This window comes from Paroedura picta, chromosome 5 (assembly GCF_049243985.1).
Source record: "Paroedura picta isolate Pp20150507F chromosome 5, Ppicta_v3.0, whole genome shotgun sequence".
Classification (NCBI taxonomy): Eukaryota; Metazoa; Chordata; class Lepidosauria; order Squamata; family Gekkonidae; genus Paroedura; species Paroedura picta.
This window is the reverse complement of record NC_135373.1, coordinates 54,724,508-54,737,701: the sequence shown is the minus strand read 5'-3', so window position 1 is coordinate 54,737,701 and position 13,194 is coordinate 54,724,508. Positions and strand designations below refer to the sequence as shown.

The 13,194-nt window shown below is 47.3% G+C and overlaps 1 protein-coding gene across 1 annotated transcript in view; it reads right to left on the bottom strand.

Moving 5' to 3' along the window:
* Nucleotides 1–13,194, bottom strand: part of GNAT3 (G protein subunit alpha transducin 3) — a 41,508-nt gene that overhangs the window by 11,671 nt on the left and 16,643 nt on the right. The window contains exon 2 of the mRNA XM_077338035.1: nt 6,248–6,412. Within this exon, the coding sequence (XP_077194150.1) occupies nt 6,248–6,365 (118 nt within the window). The 5' untranslated portion in view covers nt 6,366–6,412. The remainder of the gene's footprint in view (nt 1–6,247; nt 6,413–13,194) is intronic.

Sequence of the window (13,194 nt, the reverse complement as noted above, 5' to 3'; positions counted from 1 at the left end):
CTCCCCCCCCCCCCGGCCCTTTACAACACACTTCATTGTTGTGGTGTGTCTGTATCTTATTTTGAAGGGATGTTTAAACATTACCATAGCGATCAGAGAGCGTTAGGGCAGTGGTTGAGAGTAGAGGAGTAAACTACCCCCCCCCGGGCCTCAGTAAAAGGCGTTGAGTGGTCCCCGGCGTTGAGTGGTCCCTGGTGATAAAAAGGTTGGGGACCACTGGACCAAATGGCTACAATATAGAAGCTTATTGTTTTCTTTTATAACTCTAAACCTCATTCAAAAGAAATTCTCACTCCAAAGTCTTCCTCCTTGAAATAGTACTTCCCTGCCTAGCTGTTATTCCCCCTACTCCACAGTCAACCAATTAGGTTTAAACTTTTGGTTCTGGTCCAGTTCTGTTTATTTCCATTTTTTCTACACAGCCATTATAAAGGTAGCTAGACAGTAAGCAATATCCACAGTAGAAATAGTGAAGCTTCAAAAGTTTCCCATTGGTCCCCAATTACTGCCCCTGAGAACCAGAACAGGCATATTTAGAGATTGTGAGCTGGTTCCAATCCCACCCCTATCACCTCTTTCATCGAACCTTCCTGGACTTCATCCTCCAGACAGGTTCCTTCCTATATTGACTCCCCACCTTTATACTACTAGATGAGACTTGCATGGGTTAAAATCTAGCAGAAATTAAGATCATTTGTTCAATAGTTTATGTGTACTCTGACCTGGATGGCCCTGACTAGCCCAATCTCATAAGCTATCAGAAACTAAGCAGGGTTGGTTCTGGTTGGTATTTGGAAGGGAGACCAACAAGGAAGTCCAGGGCCTCTATATGACCGTTTACACACTGGGAACTTCACTGCCCCAGCTCCCATGCAGTAGCACAAATCAGTGGTGGATGAGGTGCACCAGGCCAAATGCTCCCCCATGTGGGTGCAGGAAAAGGTGGGGCAACCTGCCACGACTAAATCTCCAGCCTGCAGTCTGGCATGAAACCTCCAGTGTGTAAATGGTCTAAGAGGGCAGATTATGGCAAACTACCCCTGGATGTTTTTTACCTCTTGAAAACCTTACATGGTCACCACAAAAAGAAGAATTGATTTTTAATCCCATGTTTTTCACTACTCAAAGGAGTTGTGAAGCTGTTTATAAACAGCTTTCATTCATCTCCTCTCAAAAGATACCTTACGAGGTAGGTGGGTCCAAGAGAACTGTAACAGACTGCTATGTGAGAACAGCCCTAGAAGAACAGTGATTGGCTCAAGGTCACCCAGATGGCTGCATCCGGTAAAGTGGGAAATCAAATCCAATTGGAGTCTACTGCTCTTAACCCCTGCACCAAACTGGCTCTCTCTAAATCAACTTGACAGCACTTTCCACCATATAAATGGAGGCTCCTTGTACCTTCTGTTCCTCTTACTAATCCCTTGTGCAATTAGGTTTCTCAATAAAGGTACAATATCCAACCTCTGCCTGTTTATTTTTGGGGATCTTCCCAAATTAACATACAGTGCTGCCCAAATACAGGATCCTGGTACACACCTGGCAATAGATCCCTACTAAGAATTGCCCAGGGTACATCTGCAGGTGTGCATAACATGAAAGAGGGATGATCCTATAATTGAAATATACTCACATATAAACCATTCAGTTAACATAACCCTCTCATATATATATATAACAAAGGGTTGCCAAATTTTAATAAACCTTTTTGCACAGCTTGTCCCACTTCTCACATGTATCTGTATGCAGCTATTTTCTTCACAAGAATAACAAACCATACTTAGTTGATACAAATTTCTGGACTTGACTGTGTATCCTGTTTACAGTATTGTGTTAACAACATATGTGCTTCTACATGCATGGTGTTAGTCAAAGAATTCTAGAAATTGTTTTGGGTTATTTTGGAAAGAGATACAACTCTCAATTGAGTGTGTGAATTGCCTCTACTGAAAAATTCTGGGTTTGCCAAACGAAGATGTAGAGGATTAGATTGGGTTAGCTTTATAACCATTTAGGCTTTCAAAATCATCCTCAGGCACTACCACCCAGTCCCAGAATTCAACTTGTGTGTTGAATGTCCATCAGTAACACCTTGAGGAGATTTGGAAAGAGCAGAACAGCTGGTGCAAAAAGCATTGGCACCCTTTTTCCACTTCACCGTTCTTTCACTCAAAATCTCAGCTCAAGAATTCTTTCATTATATCCATTTGAACATGATGTGCAGTTTGCTCCTAATCGAAGCAAATAAAGACAAACATATGGAAAACACACCTTTAAACTCACAAAGACACAGAAAGCCAGAGATAAATTCAATGAACATGCAAATTTGGTTCAAGTGTCTATCTGCTGCTTCTCATGGATGATACCAATGCTGTCAACAATGAGCTTGTGCACCTGGAACTTGCAAATTTACAGCTGGTTTCTGGTATCTCTGAAATGCATTTTTGAATCTACAATAGGCTCTCTCTAATTCTTCTTTGCGGCAGAATACTTTTACTATGCCATATCCAGAACCCATGGAACCATATTCATGCAAAGTACAGGGAAGGCTGTGGGACCATATGAAAAATTATAAGCAAATGAAACCCTGCTTGCCACATCTGGAAAACAAAGCTAAACTACAGCAAGGGTTAGGCCCATAACTCACAAATTGTATACTTTGTTGCTTTATGAGAAATAAACGATGAAATTACTTAAATTCCTGTGAGCTGCAAATTTTCACATAGGTGCTTAGTCTCTTCTTAATTCAGTACTTTAGCCATGCAAACCAACCCTCTATTTATTTTATTTATTATTTAGAAGAAGATTTCTATGCTGCCCTTTCTCGCAAGCTGGCTCAGGGTGGTTGACAACATAATAACTAAAACATAATAGTTAAAATAACAATAAAAGAAAATAACATGTTTAGTTAAAAGCCAATAAAACTTGGCTTATGTCCAACTTGCTAATTCAAGTTGGGAACCAATAATTCAAGAAGCTATTTGGATGCAATCAAATGAATTTGTCTGTGTTCATATGCATGATTAAACTGCTGTCTTGTATACTTGGACAGCATATTTGCAGCTTGCACTTCCAGCCACTAATCTGTCACCAACTCCAATTTTAAAAGACAAATGCCATAAAGAAACAAAAATGTGATTTTTGAGTTGAAACCTTCTACTTAGGTGTCTCAGTGTGCCTTCAATGTTTGCCCATTGACCCATGTTTACTTCTTCATGCTGTTTATTGTGCCAATGCAAAAATACAGGCAATGTATTCTTTCTGATTTGGGTCTTTTCAAAGGCAGGTACCCAGGTTCAAAGGAGATAGATTGTAAAAGATTCCATGCTTTATACAAATTGGTCAATTTAATGACTTTACAACAATGCTGTGCATGGTTTTCCCCAGTCAATTAGATGATTCAGTTCTTGGATTACATGAAAGCAGCTACTATGAAAAAGCAAAAGCACAATGTTAAACTTGAGATAAACTACCAGGGAATAAGGCTCACCTTGCATGTGACTATGGAAGCTTGAACAAAATCTATTTACCTAACAAAAATATTGTGCAGGAGTGAAAGAAGAAGAGGTAGTTTTTATACCCCACTGTTCACTACTCAAGGGAGTCTCTATGTGGCTTACAACTGCCTTCCCTTCCTCTCCCCAGAACAGACACCTGGTGAGGTAGGTGGGACTGAGAGAGCTCTGAGAAATGTGACTGGTCTGAGGTCACCCAGCTGACTGCATGTGAAGCCTCCTTGGGGGAATCAACCTCTATTCTCTAGATCAGAGATTGCCACTCTTAACCGCCATGCTAGCTGGAAGATTACCTGGGGGAAACTGCCCCAAAAGTGAACCTCTCCCTTACCTCTTCAGGGAAGCTATTCCACAGAGCTGGAGCTATAAGGGGGAAAAGGCCTTGACTGTGGTTGATATCAGACTAGCCCAAGGACTCCCAGCTGGCTGCATGTAGAAGAGCAGGGAATCAAACCCGGCTCACCAGATTAGAAGCCACCACTCTTAACCACCACACCAAGCTGATGTAGTTTTTCCTCCACAGGGAGAAAAAAAACCCTAAGCCTTTTCAAATTTCTCCAATGATTTTTTTTTCTGGACTTTGTATACAAAGAATGTAGTGTGGAAGATCCTAGGGAACTAAGGCTTCACAAATACAAAAACAGGTAGCAGTCAGTATTTATGTATGGAGATTATCTAGAATGACTGAAGGCATAGCTTGATACCTTAAAGCAGTTAAAGATTAGGGCACCAAGTTTCATCTAAAGCAAACTATCAAGACAAGTGTGGAATTTCCTCCTTTGGCACCCCTTAAAAGGAATCTGAAGATAAGTCAAAACAATCGCAGTGAGATCGGTGGATTTTGTTAGGGGCCTTCCACACATCCTTAGCATGTATATCTACACACACATTGGAAAGCGCACACCAGTTTTTTAAAAATGTAAGCAGTCACACATATCTAGAAGCTGGTATGTCATGGCAGGATCTAAGGAACTGGGGGTGAACTGCAGCAAACTGAGCTGAGTGTCCCCTGCACAGCTACAAGGGCCACTCAGCTCGGACTTGGGCTGTGGTGGTGATGTTGACGGGTGTGGGCTCACCTGCAGAGCTACCATTTCCATGGCCCAGGTCTAATACAAGGGGTCCCTGTAGTAGCAACAGCCCTTCAGGAGACATTTGGCTCCACTTTGTTAGCTAATCTCCACCAGGAGCTGATTGGAGCAGCGGCTGATTCAGACCCTTCTGGCCACCCCATTTGCTTGCCCAAGCCTCACTGCAATGTAAGACCCTGCTCTCATTTATTGCAATTTGGCTTATGTAAGAAAGCTTCCAGGCGGCATCCTGAGAATTGATTAGATCAGTGATCCCCGACCTTTTTATCACCGGGGACCGGTCAATGCTTGACAATTTTACTGAGGCCTGGGGGGGTGGGGCGTAGTCTTTTGACGAGGAATGTCGCCACCACCTGAGCCCCAGCTCCACTTGCTTTCCTGCTGGCGCCCCTGACTTCCCACCGCCTGCTGGGGGGGGGTGGTGGTGGTGCCAGCAGCAGCGGTGCAGACCTGCACCAAGGGGGAGCCCCAGCCATGGCGGGCACTGGAGAGCACCAAAGGTGAGCCGGCAGCAGAGTGGCAGGGCAGCTCCCTAGGCAGCAGCCGGGGCCTGGTACCAACTGATCCACGGACCACTACCAGTTCCTGGACTGGAGGTTGGAGACTGCTGGATTATATGATTTGCACCTAGTAAATTCTTGACTAAATATTGTACCAAAGACTGTAACGCTGTGCTCCTTGATTTACAAATGGAATCGGTTTTCCTCTGTTCCGACCGGAATCATCTGCTAAGTGCTTGTTTCAGCACAGAGCAACAGCTAAGAAAATATTATAAATTTGGCCAACAGCAGCATCTGGTAATTAATTAACCAGAGAAACCCATTAAGCATTCACAGTCATTAGCTATTAACATAGTGTTTTAATATTTTTAGTTTCTGCACGATGTATGCCAAAATAGAATGGTTCTTATCATTAACCAAACAATACATTCCTGTCTCAAATTCAGTTCTTTTTCAACTCAGGAAAACAGATATTAACATCTTTAGTCTGGAGCATTTGATACTCAAGCTAATTAGTCCCTTTGGTTCTGGTAATATATAATTTATATATATTTATTATTATTATTAGTAATCATGCCCGTAGCAGGTATGTGCATGCAAAAGCTTCTAATGATCTATGTGCATGGGCTGGTAGCAAGCATTCCTTACCATCAAAGAGCTTGAGTAGCATTTATGTTCCACAGGTATCTGGCCCATAAGGAGCCCCAAGTTGCTATGGGTTGCAGCATATATATACAACAATTGGGATTCATGTAGTACAGTACTACTGCAGTCTACCAGTCACTCCAGAGCAATCTCACGCAGAGTACTGTATTCCATGACCCTGATCCAGATAGAATCATGTATTATGAGCTGAGCTCATAATCATATGGATCACAGCTGCCACATAGGATATGAGTCACAAGAATGATGCATGGCTTGGGAACTGCAGCTCATGAAGACGCACATGTTTTCCTTCCCCAAATATATATGCCTTGGTTTCACTCAGTCATTCATATCAGCAGTAATATAAGTGGCATGCACAAAAGTAAAATCTACTTTACAGATTTACAGATCTTTTAATAGCTAAATCCCTGTAAATAATTTCAAGATTTATGTAGTGGTTTCCTTTGTTAAAAGCTCACATATTTAAAATATTTACCTAGTAAGAGCAACTTGACTGTCCTGGCATCTCTCACAGCATCTTCCTGGAGCTTTTTTTCAAGTTCCCTTGACCTTTTGGCTGATTCTTTCGACTCAGAGCTGACTCCACTGCCCATGTTGTCAAATTCAGAGGGATTTGCTTATGGGCACAGCAAGTCGGGTGCTAATAGAAAAAAAGCGATCGTGGCAGAAATATTACTTATTAAGCTGAATAATTTCTTTTCCTCTCTGCAGGCTGCCTTTACACTCAGCTGTTGCTTTTTGCTCTGTCACATGTCCCAGGAGACAGGAATGGAGGGATTTTGTAGGTGCCTGTAAAGTTACCTGGCAATGATGTCAGACATGTAAATATCCCAAGCTGCTGTATTACTGTTTGGAAATCATGCTTCTGAAAACATTGCTCCCCCCCCCCCTTGACATTCACACTGGCAGTCTGGCACACTTTCTTTGAGAGGGCAAAAATGATTCAAAGTTGAGCACTTCTGTTCTCCCAGTGAGTAAAATGGAAAGAGTGAAGTGCCTTCTTCATCCAAAGGGTGTCAGGTACTGTCCAGCCAAATACGTGTAATTTTATTGCTTTGTAGTCATTTATGGTCTGTTGTCTTAATCCTGATCTCCACCCCAATATCTGGTCTTGATTTAACCGCATGGGGCTTTCTGCATGGGGCTCTGGGCAATTAATATGGGCTAGAAACCACTGGATTGTTTCTGTGAACACAAGGATTTTGTCTGCAGGTTGTGACTTTCTTATATGAGCTTGAGAGCCCTGTTGAATCAGACCAATGGTCCATCTAGTCCAGCATCCTGTCTCACACCGCTGCCATCCAGTCACTGTAGAGGGACAGGACATAGAGGCTGAGACCTTCCTTTTATGTGGCATTCTGGCACTGTGATTCAGAGGTTTACTGCCTCTGAAGGTGGAGGTTCACCTTTGGTCACTATGGTGAGTAGACACTGACAGACCTATCTTCCATTAATTGTACTAATCCCCTTAAAGCTGTCTATGCCTGTGGCCATCACTACATCCTCTGGCAGCAACTCCACATTTTATTCACTTGCCGTGTAAAGAAGTATTTCTTTTTGTTCATTCAGAAACTATTATCCATCAGCTTCATAGGATGGCCTTGAGTTCCTGGTACGTATTAAAGCTCTATTATATCTCCCCCCTCCCCCAGTCATTATTTTTCTAAACCTGCCTCCCCTTTCTTGCTGCTGGCCAAAATTATGCACCCTCCCCCGCCAATTCTGAACTTTGAGCTGCAGCGGAGCAAAGAAAGTCATTTTTCATGGGCAGGAAGCCTTCTGTCCCTTCTGGGGGATTCGAAGTCATGGTTTCCCTCCCCATTTCTCCTCACAGATGCCCCACAAAGGAGGTTAGGCTGAAAAAGAGTGGAGCAAAGGTGGGTCCCTGTGCAGTCTTTGGCTATGCCCAACACTCTGGCCATGCTGTCAACACTAGTTTTTCAAGTAAAGTCTTCTGGGTTGGGAAATCTTATGTTTGCTTACTTGACCAATTCAGATGCTGATACCTCAAGAATTATTAAAATAACACATACTAGAGGCATGTAGAGAACCGCCATGGGGGCATGCAGCTGCGATACTATATGAATGCAGCCCAAAGGCCTTCGGTCTTGAGCTACTGCTGACTGTCAAATAAGGGTAGCAATTGAGTCATGTGACCCAGGACAAAGACTTTCTCACCCTAGCCTACATAGTCCATTATTTCTTACCTAGAGCTGGCTTTTCCTGTTTGCTTCTGTGGTATTTTGGTGTAGATATAAACAAAGTATATCAAATAGGATGCGATTTATGATGCTGCTAAAGATTCTGCCCCCTGTTTCATATGAATTTGAGCATTAAAAATCTGCACTCTTCTTTGCTTTCTGTATCAGAGTTAGATAATGACTCTGGAGAGCTGGGTTTGATTCCCTGCTGGGTGACCTTGGGCTAGTCATAGCCCTGTTAGAGTTGTTCTCACAGAGCAATGCTGTCCCACCTACCTCATGAAGCATCTGTTGTGGGGGGATAAAGGGAAGGTGATTGTAACAAACAAACCCAAATACAGAGCCTTTATTGGTGTAACAGGAATGAAGAGTAAAACAAGAATAAAATACAGTAACAGTGCAGAACCAGGTTTGTAAAACAAAACAGTTACAGACAATCATTACAGCAGTTGTAGTGTTCATCCATTCCAAGTTGGCAACTAAAATCTGAATTAAGATCAGTGCGATTGCATGCATCTTACGGGGTCCTTCTCATTCAGTGCTATCCCAATCGGTGTTTGCCATCCAGATGGATATTACCTTTGCATAAGGAAACCCTCCAAAGTGGCCGACAATTCTCAAAACTAGGAGGGTCTAAGATGAAATCATCCAGTGTATCTGGAGTGGGACACCCATGCAGGCACTGCCTCTGGGAAACAGGAATTTTATTAAACCTGCCTTTTGTTAAGTTAGATGGAAAGATATTCACTCTGGCTAGCAAAAATGCTCTTCATGAAAGTTAATTGTCTAGTGCAAAAAGATAGGGATGTATTTCTCTATAGTCTGCTATTATTCCCCAGTGCTTTGGTGAACAGAAACTAACTGCCTCAGCTCTCAAAAATTGAATTTCCAATCTACGAATAACCTGCAGCAAGGCGATTATAAGCCATTAAGGGTAGTGAAAAAGTGGGGTATAAAAACCAACTCTTCTGCTTCCCCCATCTTCTACCTCCAAATCTCCCTTAACTCAGTGTTATTTTGATGGTTTGGTAAGGAGAGCTGCACCAAGCAGCTAGCCTGCAGATGGGTGGGAAGAAGCTTCCTTCCTCATTCTGTCTGCTTTTGGTAACACTAACGGTGTCCTGGCAGCAGTGTCCGATGTGTTGCTGAGTTTATCCTGGGAAATATTGCCTGTTTCTCCATGTAGCACCACATGGGATGATGCCAAAAGAGTTCTCATGGTGCCAGAAAGGAGGGGGCGGGGCAGCCTTCCATTCACCCACGGTAAAAGGCTATTGGCAGGGAGCCCAGCCTGCATACTGGGGCTCCCTGAGGTCGGGGGTCTCATTAAAGGAGACTGGCTGTGATCGAGCGTGGCTTACCCAGCTGGGTGGCCAGGGGCTTGTAGCTGAGCAACACACGAGACACTAAAGTGGTGGGCCTGGTGGGCCTCTAGGGTTGCTCCCCAGTGAAGTATTCCAAATGCAGAGGATCTGCTCTCCCAGCTGGGATGGAGGGGTTCCATGGTGTCCAAGGACCCTCGGGTGAAGCAGCCTGATAGCTAAGGGTTCAGGCTACTTACTGTGTCAGACCAACCCTTTTGGGAGGGTGGCATAATAAAGGCTGCGGCCATATTTGCGCCAAAAAACGAGTCGTATCTTCCTTGGCAGAAGTGCCACCCTGCTAATCAAATGACTCAGTGACAAATGAGCTGAAAAATAATTACATTTTTCAGTTCTCCCCCCTCCCCGGATTTGCATGTTCATTCATTATCTTGTTTTCTTATGCATCCTCCAAGAAAATTCCAGCTTGTTGTTCATTCCTATCTAGATGGAAGATGATGAAATCAGAGGCAAATTACTACGTGCTATCCTAAGCGGAGTTACAGCCTTCTAAGTTCATTGACTTCAAGCAGGGTGAAGCTGTTTAATTACATACTACAATACTCTCACACAGTGAAGTACTGTCACGTAGCAGCCAATTTATGGTAGCCTGTAAGGTTTTCAGTTGTGGACTTTCTTGGTGGTCTCCCATCGAAGGACTAACCAGCCTGTTCTGAGATCTGATGAGATTGGACAAGTCCTAGGCATACAATTATTGTACTAAATATTAGACCAGTGGTCCCCAACCCCCGGTCCGGGGACCGGTACCGAGTCGTGGATCAGTCGGTACCGGGCCGCAGCTCCTCCTCATCCTCCTCCCCAGCTGCTGCCTTGGGGGCTGCCCTGCCACTCTGCCACTGGCTCACCTTTGGTGCTCTCCTGCAGCCGCGATGGCTGGGGCTCCCCCTCCGCCTGGCACTGTGCAGCTGCTGTGCAGTGCCCCCCAGCAGGTGGCGGGAAGTCAGGGGCGCCGGTTGGAAAGTAAGTGGAGCAGGGGCTCAGGCGGTGGCGGCGACGTCCCTCAGCAAAAGACTACCCCCCCGGGCCTCAGTAAAATTGTCAAGCGTTGACCGGTCCCCAGTGATAAAAAAGTTGGGGACCACTGGGGACCACTGAACTAGACGGTTCATGTTTGTATCTCTCAGATTCAAAGCAGCAAATCAAGCAATAATCTCGGACCCACAAGAGGGGAGGGGGGGTGGCAATCCTGGTCCGGGAGGCTTTCGCCTACAGGGCTCTCCCGGGGCAAGAAATCGGGGGAGTGGAGTGTGTCGGTATTGAGTTGGGCTCGGTCGAGAGCTTGGCTATCTGGCTCGTATACCGTCCGCCCAACGCCCAGCCAGATGCCCTGCCCCGCCTGCTGGAGGCGGCGGCCGCCTGGGCGCTGCAGTTTCCCAGGCTTTTAATCCTGGGTGACTTCAATGTTCATGCGGACGCGCCGTCCTCAGGACTTGGCGGAGACCTGGTGTCTTCCATGGCAACGCTGGGGCTCTCACAATTTGTTACCGGCCCTACCCATCACGCCGGCCACACACTCGATCTGATTTTTGGTGCTGGGATAGAGGTGGTTCTGGATGCAGCCTTGGCTGTGCCGTGGTCAGACCACTACGCCCTGTGGGCTCGGCTCAGGATACCACCCCCTCCCCAGTTGGGCGGCGGGCGGATTTTTGCCCGCCCGCGGAGACTTATGGATCCGATTGGATTCCGGAATGCTCTGCGGGACCCGATGCCTCCTGGCGACTCACTAGCGGCTATGGTGGAGGACTGGCAGTCCCGCCTGACGGCTGCCATAGATGAGATCGCCCCTAAACGTCCTCTCTGCCCTCGACTCAAACGGGCCCCCTGGTACACAGGGGCGCTCCGGGAGAAGAAAAGGGAGGTGAGACGACTGGAGCGAGTGTGGCGGAAGACTCGTGACGAGGTTACAAGAACATCTTATCGCACGCTTATGAGGGCGTATGAGATGGCGGTGAAAGTGGCTAAACGAGAGTTTTTTGCCACGGAAATTGCGTCCGCAAGCTCTCGCCCGGCCCAATTATTCAGGGTAGTTAGATCACTCACCGCCCTTGAGGGGCGCCAAAATACTAGACAATTGGCACTTGGCTGCGAGGCATTTGCGAGCCATTTTGCGGATAAAGTCTTGTCACTCCGTTGCGACCTTCCCGCCACAATTAATACAGTAAATGAACTGGAGACCTGTTGGCCGCCTTTGGTAGTGAGGTTTGATGGCTTCAGGCAGCTCTCTCTTCCCGAAGTGGACAAGTTGCTGAGTTCGGTCAGGGCGACCACTTGCCCCCTTGATCCCTGCCCTTCCTGGCTCCTCAAGGGAGGCGGCCAGGGGATAGGAGGCCAGCTCAGAGACATCATCAACTCCTCCCTAAGTTCAGGGGAGTTTCCTGAGCGGCTAAAGGGGGCAGTGGTTCGCCCTCTTTAAAAAAATCAACGCTGGACCCGCAGGACCCTGCCAACTACCGCCCAGTGTCGCATCTGGCGTTCCTGGGCAAGGTGGTGGAGAGGGCTGCGGCTGACCAGCTCTCGGCATTCTTGGAGGAAACTTCGGCACTCGATCCATATCAGTCGGGCTTCCGTCCTGGCCACGGGGTGGAGACGGTGTTGGTCGCCCTTTTGGATGATCTCCGTCGCCAGCTGGACAGAGGCGGGTCGGCCGTGTTGGTCCTTTTGGATCTATCGGCGGCCTTTGACATCGTGGATCACGACCTCCTGATCCACCGCCTCGCCGGCACGGGGATACGGAGCACAGCCTTGCGCTGGATACGCTCCTTTCTCCAGAACCGGACCCAGAGGGTTGCGGTGGGGGAAGAGTTCTCGCGTCCCTACGGACTCCCCTGTGGGGTACCGCAGGGCGCAGTCCTCTCCCCCACGTTATTCAACATCTTTCTGCGCCCTCTGGCCCAGCTGGTACGGAGCTTTGGGCTGGGTTGCCACCAGTACGCTGATGACACCCAGCTCTATCTCCTCATGGACGGCCGCCCAGACTCCCCCCCGGAACCATTCGCCAGATGTTTGGAAGCAGTGACTGAATGGTTCGAGCAGAGTCGCCTGAAACTCAACCCCTCCAAGACGGAGGTCCTGTGGCTGGGAGGCAGAGGGCAGGACCAGGCAGCGCGCTTACCCACCCTGGCAGGAACGCAACTTACTATCGCGCTCCAGGCCAGGAATTTGGGGGTGACCATTGATACCTCCCTGACTATGGAGGCTCAGGTCAAGAGAGTAGCGGGTCAGGCGTTTTTCTATCTCCGCCAGGCCCGACTACTAGCGCCCTACCTGTCCCCTGACCACTTGGCTACAGTGATCCATGCGACAGTCACCTCCAGAATAGATTTCTGTAACTCGCTCTACGCCGGCCTACCCTTGTCTCTGATCCGGGAACTCCAGCTAGTGCAAAACGCAGCTGCTCGGGTCCTCACTGGCACACCTTGGAGGGCCCATATCCAGCCTGTGCTGAAGCAGCTGCATTGGTTGCCAATTGCTGCCCGGATCAGGTTCAAGGTTCTGGTTTTGACCTTTAAGGCTATACGCGGGTTGGGACCCACATACCTGAGGGACCGCCTACCGCCCTACATCCCCCGCAGGGCCTTACGCTCAGCGGGGGAGAATCTCCTGATCGTTCCTGGCCCTAGAGAAGCGCGCCTGGCCTCGACCAGGGCCAGGGCCTTTTTGGTCCTGGCCCCTACCTGGTGGAACGAGCTCCCGGGTGAGCTGCGGGCCCTGCAGGATTTACCAGCTTTCCGCAGGGCCTGCAAGATGGAGCTCTTCCGCCAGGTTTTTGGTTGAGGCCGGGGTCAGCGAATGAGTGCCAACATTCCCCCCCCCCAGACTTAGCATCTCCTCCCCACCCT